We start from the raw sequence: 16441 nt of genomic DNA, 5'->3' as shown, positions 1-16441 counted from the left end.
CGACCCGCGTCGACCCGCGCCCCCCGCGGGTCGGCGGGCTGTTTCGCGCAGGTTTGACCCCCAGACGCGTTTTTTGACGGTTTTGAGCGGTTTTCTCGGGATTTATCTGTTCCAGGGGTTCTTAACTGTCTAAATATCATCTACAAACGTGGTTAGGCCGTTATTAACTGAAGATAAGGCCAAATCACTCATTCTTATCCAAAAAACCCCTCAACCGAAGCCTATAAATACAGGCCTAGGGGCTCATTTCACAGGGGGCGATTAATTATCAAGAGAAGGAGGTTGTAGGCTGTATAAAAATCATAATAGATAGCTTATCCTCCGTCAAACACCGATGATGGAAGTTACAATCTGACGACTTCCAGAAGGCTACAATTTGAAGACTTTCACGTAGATCGCTGAAGGTTACAATATGACGACCTTCACGATAACCGATGAGAGCTCTAGTTCAACAGCATTCACAATCAACATCGGGAGTTACAATCTGACGACTCTCATATTCTCAAGGAGCTAAGACGAAGATTACAAGACAATGATCTTTGCAACGCTATGACAAAAGAGATTACTTGTTGATAATCTCTCCAAAGCAAGACGCGGAACTCATCACCGCGCTCTAAGACCAAAACGCGAAGGTCCTCCCCGTGTGTCAACAGTAAAACACGAGGGTCGAACCCGCGTTACAACATTAAAACGCTGGAGTCGGACCCGTGTTATAACACCAAAACGCTGGAGTCGGACCCGCGTTACAACATTAAAACGCTGGAGTCGGACCCGCGTTTTTCAACACCCAGCGAGTACCCAACTCCGCGTCTCAATTCTAAAACACGGAGTTAGGATCCTGAACGCCCACGTGGGCGTTTGACTCGTTCAAACACGAGCTGAACGGTTGCAGGAACCGTTTTCCCTCCACGATTTGAGCGATTTCCGCCCCACTATGGAGAGAATTAAGGGGGCGATTACACCCCTTAATCCCCTATAAAAGCGAGTAAACTCAACTGAGTTAAGGGCTGGCTTTTTGGAACGGAAGGGTTGGCTGGGTTGATCGGAGAGACTGACATTTTTTGGATCTGGGAATTGGCAGCAACATGAGAGATCCTTGGGCGAGCTTTTGAGGGGATCGGCATCATCCTCCAATGAAGATTATCTTCAACTTCGACAACAGAGAGCTTTGATCCTTGGCTTATCAACCGAACTCTCGGTTCAAATCAACTCTTTTTCAAGAGTTCAAACTCGATCAGAGTTATCAACTCATCAAGAGTTTTAAACATTCCACGCAAGTTCTCCACAACGTCAAATCGTGAGGAGAAGACATCGTTCCAGTGAATCAAGACGTCGGATCGTCAACGGAGAGCAAACTCGACGCGAGCATTCGAGGGAGGCACTCCATCGCCACCGTGAAGAACCCAATTTTAAACAAAGAGGAAGAACCAATTTCGTTCTCCTCTCTTTTGTAATCGAATTGTAACCGAGATTAAAAGAATCAAAGTCAAATTTCTTTTCTTCTCTTTACTGCAATTTTCCAACATACAAAAGATGGCGACTCTGCTGGGGATGAGCTTCTGTGACGAAGAAGTGATGGCGCAATTCGATGTTCATCTCACTGGAACAACCGTCGAAACTCTCGTGGTAGAGTTTGATCAAGCCAAGTTTGAGGAGGCTATCTCCTCCGGATCCCTTAGCCCTAAGGCTATACGCAAGATCCACAAAGTCTCCAAGAAGACTAAAAATTCATCAAACAGCCCCTCCTCTGAAGGACTGGGCTCTGCCTCTGCCAAACTCGCTCAACGAGTTGAAAACTTCACACCCGCGTCAACACGATGTGTCATGGGTGGTAAAAGGCTTAAGACGGAGATAGATCCAATCAACGCCGATGATGCCCTTGCAAAAGCCTTAAAACAGGCCAAGAAGAACGCTGCTCATCGAAGAAGAGGGTCTCAGCGATGGGCACAACTTCAAGAAAATCGATCCTCCAACCAACGCAAGCTTCGTGTTCGTGAGCCTAAACGCGACCCTGAGCTCCGCGTCTATGAGCCCGAACAGGAGCTTCGCGAGAACCAGACTGAACGCGGCCCTCAATGGCGCGTTTTACAGCCAAAACGCGAACCTCAAGCCTTCGTTGAACGCGAACTTCAACTTCGCATTTCCAAGTTAAAACACGACCCTCGCGTCGACAATGAAGAACGCGACCCTCATGTCGCCAAACCAAAATGCGACCTTCGCGTTTCAAGTGCCAGACGCGACCCTCGCGTTTCAAGTGCCAAACGCGACCTTCGCGTCTCAGGTGCCAAACACGACCCTCGCGTCTCAGGTGCCAAACGCGACCCTCGCGTCCCAAGTTCCAAACGCGACTCTGCGTAGCGCGACTAGATTGAGGGGCAGATATAAGAAGTTCATGGATTCAAGTCATCTCAACCAGATCCATGTTTACCAAGAGCCAGTCATGTCCAATCATGGACTGGGGGTTCCAATTCAAACCTCACAATCAATGAGTAATTCTCCTCGAATCTTTACAATAGATTTGAGAGAGTTCATATCAAGAGAAAGACCGATGCAGCAATTCATTCGTTCATTCCAATGTGAACGGCTGATTCCTATGGTCCTCTCGGGATATCAATGCTGCTCATATGTGGCCAAACCATTGGTGTTCGACCAATTAACGGACGTTGCTTTGTCTAACCAACGACGACGTTCGCACAGGAAGAATTCTCCAGAGACTGAATATCCTGAGGTCACTATCAATGTGATCGGCAGAGGGAAAGCCTCAGGTCCTAGTTCCGATGACTCTGAGACAAGTCGTTCGCCGACCGTCAGAGAAATCGCTAACGAGTTTGAAGGAGTCTACCAACGCACTCGGACGCGAACAGGAACCATTCTCCCTGTCAATTATCGGAGGTTAGCCAGAGGAACCAATTCCGATGATGAACACTCAGCCATCGCGGAGTCTCAATCGTCAAGTTCCTTTGTTGAACGTGAAAGCTCCGCCTATATGACAGAAAGCCATGAAGATCTCGCGAAGAGACTTGATGAGCAGGAGGCCATGCTCAAATCTCAGCAAGAGGCCATCAATGAACTCATGGCCCTGTTGACTCAAATTGTCACAGACAAGGCCAAATCTCAGAAGACAGATTCGCCACCTAGGCAAGAACTCTCCCGGAGAGGAAAGACGTCTTCGTCCCGACCTCACACAGGCAAAGGGAAGGAAAAAATGGTTGATGACACGATTTCTGACCAAGAAGCCTACAACCTGGAATCTTCCTCTGATGAAGGAAGAGAGACTGAGAACGAGCAGAATCTCCAATCTGCTAAAATAAAAGAATTGGAAGCCCGCCTCAATGCCATTTCTAACAGAAGCGAGCTCCAAGATGAGGGAGTTACCAGGCCCTATCCTGCCGAATGGGATGCAGCCCCTTATCCTCCAAAGTTCAAAGTCCCGACGCTACAAACTTTTGACGGCACGGGATCACTGAACCAACATATTTATCATTTCAAGTCACAGACTGAGAATGTAATATCAAACGATATCATACTGGCTCGATTGTTCATTGGCACCCTTAAGGGAGTTGCCTTTGAATGGTTCAGGAACCTACCTGCCGGATATATCCAAAGGTGGGCAGATTTAGAGAGACTCTTCCTGTCAAGATTTTTTGAAGAGGATACAGAAGTCTCCATCCATATCCTTCTCGCCACTAAGCAGAAGAAGAGAGAATCCATCAAAGCCTTCGTCAAAAGGTTCCGAACCATGGCTCTTCGATGTTCGTCAGGTATGACACAGTCTACTTTAGTAGAGACATGTCGACACAACTTGTAGACCGACCTCCTAGCCCGAATCGGAGTTGCAGAATGTCGTTCTTGGAGACAACTAATCTCTCAAGGCGAACAGGCTCAAAAGATTATTGCCAGGATCAAAGCTGAAGAACAAAGTAGGCAGGATCAACCTGAGCAATCGGACCAAGCCCAACCTTCTCCTGAGCAATCGGACCAAGCCCAATCTCCTCAGTCAGAAGGGGAAGATACTACGACCACTGAAGCTAATCCTCTTCAGTAGGATGCCGGGTCTCCAATAACTATCATGTTAATAATTACCTCTGATAGTCAAACTCATTAGATAGTGGCCTACTCCTTTTCCCTCTTGCACTTGTTCAAGACTGGGGGTTGGTTTATTTGTAGTTCATTGGATTATGAGTAATAAATTGTCTGAGTTGTTATGTTTAAAAGAATACCTCTGTCAACCATAAAATCTACCAGAACTATCATCAACTTGTTAATCCGCTTCCATAGGAAGGTAGGCCCACAAAACTATCATGTTAACATTTACCTCTGATAGTCTATCAATCTGCCAATCCTCCTTAGTAGGATGACAGGTCCATAAAACTATCACGTTAACCGTTACCTCTGATAGTCTATTCCCTCCAAATTCTCCTGCCAATCCTCTTCAATAGAATGGCGGGTCCAAAAAACTATCACGTTAATAGTTACCTCTGATAGTCAAACTCATCAGATAATGGCCTACCAGGTGATGTGCTTCTATTTCGACTTCATGGATAGTGCCTCACTAGGCGATGTGCCTTGTCTACCTCTTTTTCTTCTCCTGCTAAGTCTTAATCAAGACTGGGGGTTGGTTACTTGGAATCCATTGGATTAAGAGTAACGAATCTTTCACATCGTCGAGTTAACATTACACTTCTGACGATCATCATCCCCACAGAGTATGCATTCAACTTGCATCACTCCTAATTTGTCATGTTAACAATATACCTCTGACAACAATCAACTTATCAATCCTTGATAATAGGATTATAAGTCCTCAAAATTGCTCAAATCGCAATCTTCCCCAGCAAGACGCTAAGTCTTCAAAATCTTGTTCAAATCACAAGCATCAAAATTTATCGCTTTTGATGATAAACTCATTTAGCAAGTTTCCCCAGCGAGACGCTAATTCCTAAAATCTTGTGCAAGTCACAAGAACACATTCCTGTCACGTTAACACTAAACCTCTAACAAAATCAATTTATCAATCCTCTTTAATAGGATGATAAGTCCACAAAGTTGCTCCAATCGCAACACATTCATGTCACGTTAATAATATACCTCTGACAAATTCACTTATCAATCCTCTCCAATAGGATGATAAGTCCACAAAGTTGCTCCAATCGCAACACACATCCTGTCACATTAACACTAAACCTCTGAAAAATTCACTTATCAATCCTCTCCAATAGTATGATAAGTCCACAAAGTTGCTCCAATCGCAACTCACATCCTGTCACGTTAACACTAAACCTCTGACAAATTCACTTATCAATCCTCGTCAATAGGATGATAAGTCCACAAAGTTGCTCCAATCGCAATACACATCCTGTCACGTTAACACTAAACCTCTGACAAAATCAACTTATCAATCCTCTTCAATAGGATGATAAGTCCACAAAGTTGCTCCAATCGCAACACACATCCTGTCACGTTAACACTAAACCTCTGACAAAATTAACTTATCAATCCTCTTCAATAGGATGATAAGTCCACAAAGTTGCTCCAATCGCAACACACATCCTGTCACGTTAACACTAAACCTATGACAAATTCACTTATTAATCCTCGTCAATAGGATGATAAGTCCACAAAGTTGGTCCAATCGCAACACACATCCTGTCACGTTAACACTACACCTCTGATAAAAATCCACTTATCGACTCTCCTTAATAGAGCGATAGGTCCATAAAATACTGTTAGGTTAACATCACACCTCTAACAGTCACACCCCCCAATGAACTTGTTAATACTTTTTCAACAAGAATAGCAAGTTTTCATTATGAAATCCCCAACGGATTAAAGATTTTTTGGAATCATCCTAGTGATAATAAAGAAAATTTCTGAATTTCACTCTAAGTGAAAATTCATGCCAAGTTAATATTACACCTCTGGCGCTTCTAACTTTCTTTCAGTGTTTCAAGTAACACAGGAACAAACAGCATCAAAAATCCATGCCTTCACACATGGGGGACTTTATCTCGATCCCTAATTAGAGATAAGTCTACGCCTAACACGCGTTGCCGGTTAATCTTTCGCCGTGAAAAAGACACCAGGATTCATGCCTGGGGGAATTTATCTCGACCCCTAAACAGAGATAAGTCTGCATCTAATACATGCTGCCGGGTAGCCTATTCTCGCGATAATGGCAAAGCCTACGTATTCAATATCGTAGCAGGTCGTTATTAATAATGTCAAAATCCATGTCTTACACGCACGGGGAACTTTATCCCAAATCCTAAGTAGGGATAAGTCTACGCCTAACACGCGTTGCCGGTTAATCTTTTGCCGTGAAAAAGATACCAAAATCCATACCTCACACGCATGGGGGACTTTATCTCGATCCCTAATTAGAGATAAGCCTACGCCTAACACGCGTTGCCGGTTAGTCTTTTTTCGTAAAAATGATAAAGTCTATGTATTCAAAATCATAGCATCAAGTCTAAGAGGGTTCATTCTCTTAGCACAACGTTACATGTAAAACGAATTCAAATAATTCACATGCTAGCCCGACTCAAACGGTAGTCGGTAAAGGCTTATCAAATCCGTTGATGGCTGAGGGTTTGCCAAAAATCCTATGCATGTTCGTAGGTCCATTAGCTTAATGGATGTGATCCGGGACTTGAAACAGATGAGCTAAAGACAAGTCTCAAAGACTTAGTCAAAAATGCACGGAAGCCACTTCCATGTCTCAAGTAAAAACGCCGAGGTCAGACCCGCATTGCAAAAATCATGACGCCAAGGTCACACCCTAGTTCCAACTTTAAAAACGCCAAGGTCAGACCCACGTTACAAAAATCATGATGCCGAGGTCACACCCGGGTTTCAAATTCAAAACGCTGAAGTCAGCCTCGCGTCTCAAATTCAAAACGCAGGCCCCCCCCCAGCATTCCAGAAGCAGAATTATGACGCATACCTTCACAAAGGTCCTACGTGGCAAATCCCTTCAACCAAGATGCCTTCAAAGCGAGTGCAGAGAATGACTCCTTTACGACAAGAAATCAACAGCTCCAGGATCAGAGTGAGATCCAAAGTAATCCAAAAATTCGTCCCAGTCAACCGCGAACTTTCGAAAACTTTGGAGGGGTTCTGTAGGCTGTCTAAAAATCACAATAGATAGCTTATCCTCCGTCAAACATCGATGATGAAAGTTACAATCTGACGACTTCCAGAAGGCTACAATTTGAAGACTTTCACGTAGATCGCTGAAGGTTACAATCTGACGACCTTCACGATAACCGATGAGAGCTCTAGTTCAACAGCATTCACAATCAACATCGGGAGTTACAATCTGACGACTCTCATATTCTCAAGGAGCTAAGACGAAGATTACAAGACAATGATCTTTGCAACGCTATGACAAAAGAGATTACTTGTTGATAATCTCTCCAACGCAAGACGCGGAACTCATCACCGCGCTCTAAGACCAAAACGCGGAGGTCCTCCCCATGTATCAACACCAAAACGCGGAGGTCCTCCCCGTGTGTCAACAGTAAAACACGAGGGTCGAACCCGCGTTACAACACCAAAACGCTGGAGTCGGACCCGCGTTACAACATTAAAACGCTAGAGTCGGACCCGCGTTTTTCAACACCCAGCGAGTACCCTGTGTGCTGTGAAAGTTGCTATTTTTATTGCTATCGAATCTATTACAACTTTAGTCGTCACAATAAACTCGAATAAAATAAAATAAAAGTTGATCTTTTTATAAGATCTCCTTACACAATAAAAATAAAAAGTTTACAACTTTATCAAACAAACACAGAGATCGTTTATCGGTCTTCTACTTGCGTGGGTGTCTTTGCCTGTACCGGGGTTTATCCGTGGACCACCGTCGATCAGATCTGATTGTTGAAAAATTAGGCAGAGCTTCGTCTATCCGCAAAGGGATCGAGAAAACTGTAGCGCTTATCTCGACAAAAGCGAGATAATTGCTCTTCTTAGAATTACCACAACGGGATAATACTAAGGATTGGATGCGGGTGATGTAGATCTGACGAATCTCTCTCTCTTGCATTGAAGAACTAGATCCGATCTTTCCTCCTCCTCTCTTGAAATCTGTGCACTTTAAGTCTTCAATCCGGCAGGGCTTCGCCGCGGCACCAGAATTCCAGCCCTTCAAAAAAAAAGGCCTAAGGCTTGTATTTATAGGCTTGAGGGGATAGCGGAGCGGTTAAAACTGATCGAAAACCGTTAAAAACACGTCCCAAGTGCGAGACAGCTCGGGGTGTCTCGCACCTGTGCGAGACAGTCTGTACCCCATTAAAAACACGTCCCAAGTGCGAGACAGCTCGGGGTGTCTCGCACCTGTGCGAGACAGTCTGTACCCCATTTAGTATTTTGGATCTAATTCTTTCATCTGAACTCGGCTTTGAGTGATTCAAGATGTATTGGAAAGCTGACAAAGAGATCTACAACTTTCATGTTTTGAGTTTCTTCAGATTCTAACGGGATCATGGTCAAAACAGCTCCACAGGTTCCAAGATACCTTTGGGTTGGGTGTCTCGGCGCTATTTTAGTCATAACTTCCTCATATGACATCCAAATGACCTGATTCCAAATGGGTTGGAAAGTTGACAAAGAGATCTACAACTTTCATGTTTTTAGTTTCTTCAGATTTAAAATGAATCATGGTCAAAACGGCTCCACAAGTTTCGAGACACTTTTGGGTGTCTCGGCCAGGTCCGAGACACCTTTGGATGTCTCGGCGCTATTTTAGGCATAACTTTCTCATATGACCTCCAAATGACCTGATTTAAGATGGGTTGGAAAGTTGACAAAAATATCTATAACTTTCCTGTTTTGAGTTTCTTCATATTCAAAACGAATCATGGTCAAAACAGCTCCATAGGTTCCGAGACACCTTTGGGTGTCTCGGCCAGGTCCGAGACACCTTTGGGTGTCTCGACGCTATTTTAGGCATAACTTCCTCATATGACCTCCAAATGACCTGATTCTAGATGGGTTGAAAAGTTGACAAAAATACCTAAAACTTTTCTGTTTTTAATTTCTTCCGATTCAAAACGAATCATGGTAAAAACAGCTTCAAATGTTTCGAGACACCTTTGGGTGTCTCGGCCAGGTCCGAGACATCTTTGGGTGTCTCGGCACTATTTTAGGCATTACTTTCTCATATGACCTCCAAATGACCTGATTCCAGATGAGTTGGAAAGCTGACAAAAATATCTATAACTTTCCTGTTCTGAGTTTCTTCAGATTCAAAATAAATCATGGTCAAAATAGCTCCACAAGTGCCGAGACACCTCGGGTGTCCCAGTTCAGCCTGAGACGTTCCGTTATGCCTGTTTGTTCGTTTTCGCCGTAACCTCTTCATCCGAACTCGGATTTGAACGATTCAAAGTGCGTTGGAAAGCCGGAGAGGAGTTCTATAAGCTTCAATGATTAGATCATATGTGGAATAAATGAGACACGAACGACATTTCGTTTTTTGTAAGTGACACGGGGCTCCCGATCAGTTCGTATCTTTATTATTCTGAAACTCCGTTGCTTCACATAGTTTGTCGATTCACTTCAAGCGTTCGTCGACGTCAATCAAGCTTCTGTGAACCAGATGGTGACGTTCATCATCTTCTCTTAGCTTTGAGCTGTTCGTGGAGACCTATAGGCAATTTTCGATGCCTACAGTGTGTTGACCGGCTTTGCTTTGTGCATGTTGAATCTTTCTAGCACCTTCTCGATGTACCTCTATTGGGATAGCCATAACAACTTCTTTGATCTATCACGAGTGATTCTCATTCCAGATTTTCGTTCTATTCGATGCTTTGACGAATAGCCGAAGTCCTTCCGGCGCTGCGTTTATCGCCTGGCCGTCGTTGGAGTCTCGAGTCTACCACCGGTGAGTTGAGTTTGGCTCGTGTCATTGAGTTGACTTTGAACTGACTATCTCTGTCATGATATATTGATTTGCGCTGACTTTTTGATCGCAACGCGTTGATCGGCGTTGACCTAGGGTTACGCGTTGACCGGCGTTGACCCTCGGGTTTCGAACGTCGTACGTTAACATAGTTTATACTCGTACGTTTACTAGAGTATACACAGTTTAATCTCTTAAGGTATTGGAGCACGGCGGTCCCAAGTGTCGGAGCTACAGGACCAACTGTTAAAGCTGATTCATCTGCATGTATAGATCTTATCCTGAAGTTGTTGGATGCTCAAGTCACGAGACCAACTAATGGAGCTGGTGCGTCAATGACTTGCATTTATAGAATTTTTGGCAAATCCTCAGCCATCAACGGGTTTGATGGACGTAGACTTCGTCTTTCTCCTGTGAAAAGACTCTGTTCCGCATGTGACGTTAAGCTAAAAGAGTTAACCATTTTAGTGCTACGATATTGAATACGTAGACTTCGTCTTTCTCCTGTGAAAAGACTAAACAGCGACGTGTATCAGACATTGACTTAGGATTTTTGGCAAATCCTCAGCCCTCAACGGATTTGACGTGCTCTTACCGATTACCGTTTGAATCGGGCTTACATGCGGATTGTTTTAAGCCCATTCCGCATGCGACGTTATGCTAAAGGAATGAACTCCCTTAGACTTGATGCTACGACTTTGAATACGTAGACTTCTCCATTGTTACGGGAATAGACTACCCGGCAACGCATGTTAGGCGCTGACTTATCCTTACTTAGGATTCAGGATAAAAGTCCCCAGACTCGGATTCTGGTGTCTTCTTCAATCGGTAAAAGACTAAACCGGCAACACGTGTTAGGCGTTGGCTTATCCCTGCTTAGGCTTCGGGATAAAATTCCCCATGCGTGTGAGGCACGGATTATGATGTTATTAATAACACCCTGCCACAATATTGAATATGTGGTCTTTTGTCCTTTTTACGGTCAAAGACTAACCGGCAATGCGTGTTAGACATAGACTTTGGGATTTTTGGCAAACCCCCAGCCATCAACGGGTTTGACGTGCCTTTACCGATTACCGTTTGAATCGGGCTAGCATGTGAATTATTAAAACCCGTTTCACATGTAACGTTGTGCTAAGAGAATTGCTTCTCTTAGACTTAATGCTATGATTTTGAATACATAGACTTCGTCTTTCTCACGGGAATAGACTACCCGGCAACGCGTGTTAGGCGTTGACTTATCCCTACTCAGGCTTCGGGATAAAATTCCCCGTGCATCGAGTGCCCGGATTTGACAATCGTGTCTTTTCTAAAAGCAAAGACAGATTGAGAAACGGGAGAGGAAGAATTTTATATTCTATCTCCCGGTGCTGAAGAGGAAGAATTTTATATTCTATCTACAGCTGGAAAGGGAACTTGAGGTGGGATCCCCCACCCCCAGAATCCGGAATGATGAACTGGGAGTGGGTTCTCCACTCCGAGCATCGGAAAGGTCCGAGGAGAGGAAGAATTTTATATTCTATCTCCCGGTGCTGAAGAGGAAGAATTTTATATTCTATCTACAGCTGGAAAGGAAACTCGAGGTGGGATCTCCACCCCCAGAATCCGGAAGGATGAAACTAAGAGTGGGATCTCCACTCCGAGAATCGTAACAATTCGGATAACCCTAACTGTCGGAAGGTTTGATTACCCGATTTGGAAGTGGACCTCTCGTTCATTGGGGGAATCGAGAGGAGATTTTGGCTGTGGCCCTAACTGTATGAATGTTTGACCAAGCAGGAGTTTGAGACGACCTAACTGTCGGAAGGTTTGATCGCTCGATTTGAAGGTGGACCTCTCGTTCATTGGAGGAATCGAGAGGGGATTTTGGCTTTGGCCCTAACTTTTATAGGTTTGACCAGAACGCAAAGAGAGTGGAATACGGGTAGCAAAGAAAGTGCCAACCCATATTACCACTCAAAGGGAGACTTTAATGTTAGGCGTTTAGGACCTAGCACGTTGAGTCTGAGAAACGCCAATGACTGGCAGATGGGAATGTTGGTGGGTCCACTGTCGTTTGATTTGATCAGTCCTTAAGAATATTAGCGTAACATTCTCCAGGAACTTCCCATCAACGGTAGGAAACAGTTTAGACTCATATACCTATTGGAGTATCAGGGAGCAGTTTATACTCGTATACTCTTCGGAGTATTGAGAAGCAGTTTATACTCGTATACTCTTCGAAGTGTTGAGAACCAGTTTATACTTGTATACTCTTCGGGGTATTGAGAAGCAGTTTATACTCGTATACTCTTCGGAGTATTGAGAAGCAGTTTATACTCCTATACTCTTCGGAGTATTGCCGTTCTTATTTGGCTTATCCTAGCATTATGACGCCGGCTTCAACCAAGGTTTGGATGCTATTCTTTAAAGTAAAGCAAGCCTTGGTGGGATGAAGGATCCTCCTGTGGTACGCGCAGTACTTCGGATCCGCAGTATTGTCAGCTTCCTCCTGATTTGTGATAGGTGGTAGCTTGATCTTGTTGCTTCCAAGGAGGGATTCGAAGATGGCTGGAACATCTTCATCCTTGAAGGAATACTCTCTTTGGAGTCTCGGACCCGAAGTCTTTTGCTGCCTTCGGGATTGCTGTTGTGACATTGCATCTTCAATTCTTTCCAGGTATTGAGCGGCTCTACTCTCATAACGTCCAAGATGTTAATGGACAAGTTGTTATGACAGGTTTGCAAGACGAATTCCTCCGTGACGGGATCCTTGTAGTTCATTGCCTGATTGCGGAAGCGTTTGATGAAGGTATCCACCGACTCTCCGTCTTTTTGTTTCTCATCGAAGAGTGTTTTGATCGACACTTCTGCGTCATCATCGAAGAAATGAGCGAGGAACATGCTTTCCAGGTCCTCCCAGCTGTTGATGCTTCCGGGCTTGAGGCGGCGGTACCAATCGAAGGCGGGCCCGCGAAGGGTGCCAACAAATGATCGGACCATCAGAGGCTCGTTGCCATAGATCACTCCCAAATGGGATTTGAAATAGATCAGGTGCTGAGTGGGGGAACCCTTCCCGTCGAACGGCGTGAAGTTGATCAGGTTGAACTTCACCGGATACGGGGTCGAATCCCACTCTTTCGGGTAAGGACATGGAATGCCAGTTTTCTTTACTTCTTGAGCAGACATTAAAGCATTAATTTTGCTCTCGAGATCCTTCATCTTTTCGTCCTCATCTATATCCTGTTTTGGACAATTTTCGAGAGGAATAATACGGCCACCCCCATTGTTTATCATCATTGGTGGGTCCACCCCCAGCGTCGTTATTTTTAGTGGGGCCACCCCCAGCGTCATGTTCATCTGAATCGCTACCTGCTTAGTTAGCAGTGTTGCGACGGCTAGACTCACCTAGCTGATTCGACAAAGCTCGGATTTGTTGGTCGTGCATTTGTCTCATCTCCTGCATAGCCATTTCCATTTCGATTTTGAAGGCTTCTTTCTACTTGGCTAGAGCATCCTCAATGATTTTGGCTATTTGCTCGGTGTTGACCATGAACACTTCCCGAGCTTGTCCTATGCTAGACGTTGTATCGTCAGAGGCGATTGCGGAATAAGAATCCGAGAGTTCGTCATCGGAATGTATTCCTTCATGGACACCCTGGTAATCATTATGTCCAACGGTTTCTAGCTGAAGCTGAGATATTTGTTGGGTTATTCCCGAACTGACTCTTCTTCCTGGAGAGAAATTAGGGTTGAAACCACTTGAAACAATCGGAGATTTTCCCTTATTGACCATGTTGATGGTAACTTCTAGGAATTCATCATCTCGAGCAACCGATCCTCTTTAGTGGAAACGCTTTGATTTGGGTTTCGTCGTTCCATCGAAGATCCCCTCGAATACCGAGACCCTCTGCGGAGCGGTCTTGGGGCAGCTACACGCTGATAATATTGCCCTGATAATTTTGGTACACGGACAGTGAGAGTCCGCTTCCCGGGTACTTCTCTTTCGAGATTTATTCGTACCCCCAGCTCGATAGTACAACTCATCGACGTTGTAGTCAGAGATACCTATCGGCTGTTTACATGAATTCTTAGGTATAACGCGTTCGTCTGTCTGAAGCGTTTTCCTCTGAGTAAAGATTGCCTTGTTGGCATCTACAGGAGTCACACTTTTGGAATCACACCCTTGTGAGGGTGAAACCTTAACGGGCTCCTGGTTTTCTGCACGTACCTCCAAGCGGGCTGTTGTAAAAAATAATTTGTTAGGAGGTCGCGTACGACCCCCAGTCCGGATGTTGGCTCGAAGCTCCTTCAACGAACTCAAGCTTTCCTTAACAGGCGCTTTTCCTCGATCCTCGGGTAGAGAACCGATGCGATCCTTCAATGGGACTTTAGCTTTGGGGAGACCCACGTTGTCATAGAGCTTCACCGGAAGTGCGGGAGCAGGGTCTGGAGTTGACGAAGACCAGAGAGCATCGTCGTCTGCTTTTGCCTTAGGCGCTGATTTGGCCTTTGGCATCCAGACTTGCTTAGATCTTGGTGGTTTTTTGGCCACCTTTTCCTTCTGCAATTCCTGTGCCTTCCGTACAAGAATCCTCGTCTGCGCTAACAGTGCGTGATGTTTATGGATGCGCTCCTTAAGAGTTGAACGGGTTCGTTTGACACGAACCCATTCATTAGTAGGTGGTTGGGAGGAGGTTCCCAAAGCTTGTTGCTGGAACACTTTGCGCCTTCTGCGTTTCAGATCCGTATCATAACAGATCCCGTCAACAGACTCCAAAGCCTTGGCAAATTAACGCGCGAGATATTGACGGCGCCTTTGACGAGCCCTCTTCGTCAACACTGGTGCACTTTCAACGGGCAACTCCTTGACTTTCGAGGAGTTATCACGAACGTTGGATCTCGTTTCTTTGGAAGCTGGCGGATCGTTGCGAGGTGTAACTACAGCAGCGACGGCGGAGAGATCGTCTTCTTGGGTCTTCAGATCTGAAGACCAGCGGATCTTCCTGGAGGAGGAGGCCTTCCTGCACTTGCAAGGAGAGGCAGATCTAGAGGAGGAGGAGAAGACATACTCCTCGAACTTCTGCTGGTCGAACTCGTATTCGACCTCTTCGAGCACCGGGATCTTGATCATCTTCTTGGGTCTTCAGATCTGAAGACCAGCGGATCTTCCTGGAGGAGGAGGCCTTCCTGCACTTGCAAGTAGAGGCAGATCTGGAGGAGGAGGAGGAGACATACTCCTCGAAGTTCTGTTGGTCGAACTTGTATTCGACCTCTTCGAGCACCGGGATCTTGATCATCGGCTGCGGCACGACAGCTCCGGCAGCGAAGCTGTTGGCTCCCACTGTGGTCGCCAGTTTGTTTGCTGTGAAAGTTGCTGTTTTCATTGCTATCGAATCTATTACAACTTTAGTCGTTACAATAAACTCGAATAAAATAAAAAGTCGATCTTTTTATAAGATCTCCTTACACAATGAAAATAAAAAAAGTTTACAACTTTATCAAACAAACGCAGAGATCGTTCATCGGTCTTCTGCTTGCGTGGGTGTCTTTGCCTGTGCCGGGGTTTATCCGTGGACCACCGTCGATCAGATCTGATTGCTGAAAAATTGGGCAGAGCTTCTTCGTCTATCCGCGAAGGGATCGAGAAAACTGTAGCGCCTACGTAACCATTCGGGTTAGGCTCTTTAGACTTCCCTCTGGATTTTGATTGGCCTCGTCGTCCCCTACCCTTCTTCTGTGCACGCCCTCGTGCCTCGACATGCAGAGCACTCCCACTGCTAGAGGCCTCAGCTCCTGAGACTTTGCGGCGAGATTCTTCATCCAGAATTGCCCCAACCACTGTGTCGAGCTTCATCTTGTCATTGCCATTAGCGTTGCTCACCGCCATTACCATATTCTCCCATGAATCTGGTAGACAAGAAAGTAGCAGAAGAGCTTGGATCTCGTTGTCGAACTTTAGATCTACTGCAGCAAGCTGTTGCACCACAGCCTGAAATTCGTTCAAGAAGTCCGCCACGCGAGCTCCTTGCTGCATCTTGAGATTGAATAGCTTCTTCATCAGGTACACCTTATTTGAAGCAGACGGCTTCTCATACAGCGCCTCCAAGGCCTCCATCAACTCCTTGGTGGTGGTCGCATGCGAGACGTTGTAAGTCACATGCTGGTGAAGGTTGAGCCTGATGGTGGCAAGTGCTTTACGATCGAGCACCTTCCACTTATCGTCGTCCATCTTCTCAGGTTTCCCCGCCTCTCCTTGGAGGGGTAGGAAGAGATCCTTCTGGTACAAATAGTCTTCTATTTGCATCCTCCAATACCTGAAATTTTGGCCGCCGAACTTCTCAATTCGAAGCCTGTTGTCTTCAACTGTAGATCCCATGGCGAAAGATTACGTCTTTCCCGTATTCGTGAATAGTACCGTATTCGTGAATAGTACCGTATAAGTGAATAGTACCGTATCCGTGAATAGTACCGTATCCGTGAATAGTACCATATAAGTGAATAGTGCCGTACACGTGAATAGTGCCCAATGCCTTAAAAGAGTAAATATTAATCTAACTT

At 45.3% G+C, this 16441-nt stretch overlaps 1 protein-coding gene across 1 annotated transcript in view; it reads right to left on the bottom strand.

Moving 5' to 3' along the window:
* LOC109821871 overlaps nucleotides 1-16259 on the bottom strand; it is a 33220-nt gene extending 16961 nt beyond the window's left edge. The window contains exon 1 of the mRNA XM_020388026.1: nucleotides 15611-16259. Coding sequence (XP_020243615.1) covers nucleotides 15611-16259 — 649 coding nt within the window. The remainder of the gene's footprint in view (nucleotides 1-15610) is intronic.

Source organism: Asparagus officinalis, chromosome 8 (assembly GCF_001876935.1).
Source record: "Asparagus officinalis chromosome 8, Aspof.V1, whole genome shotgun sequence".
Taxonomy (NCBI): domain Eukaryota; kingdom Viridiplantae; phylum Streptophyta; class Magnoliopsida; order Asparagales; family Asparagaceae; genus Asparagus; species Asparagus officinalis.
This window is presented reverse-complemented; position numbering and strand designations above follow the sequence as displayed.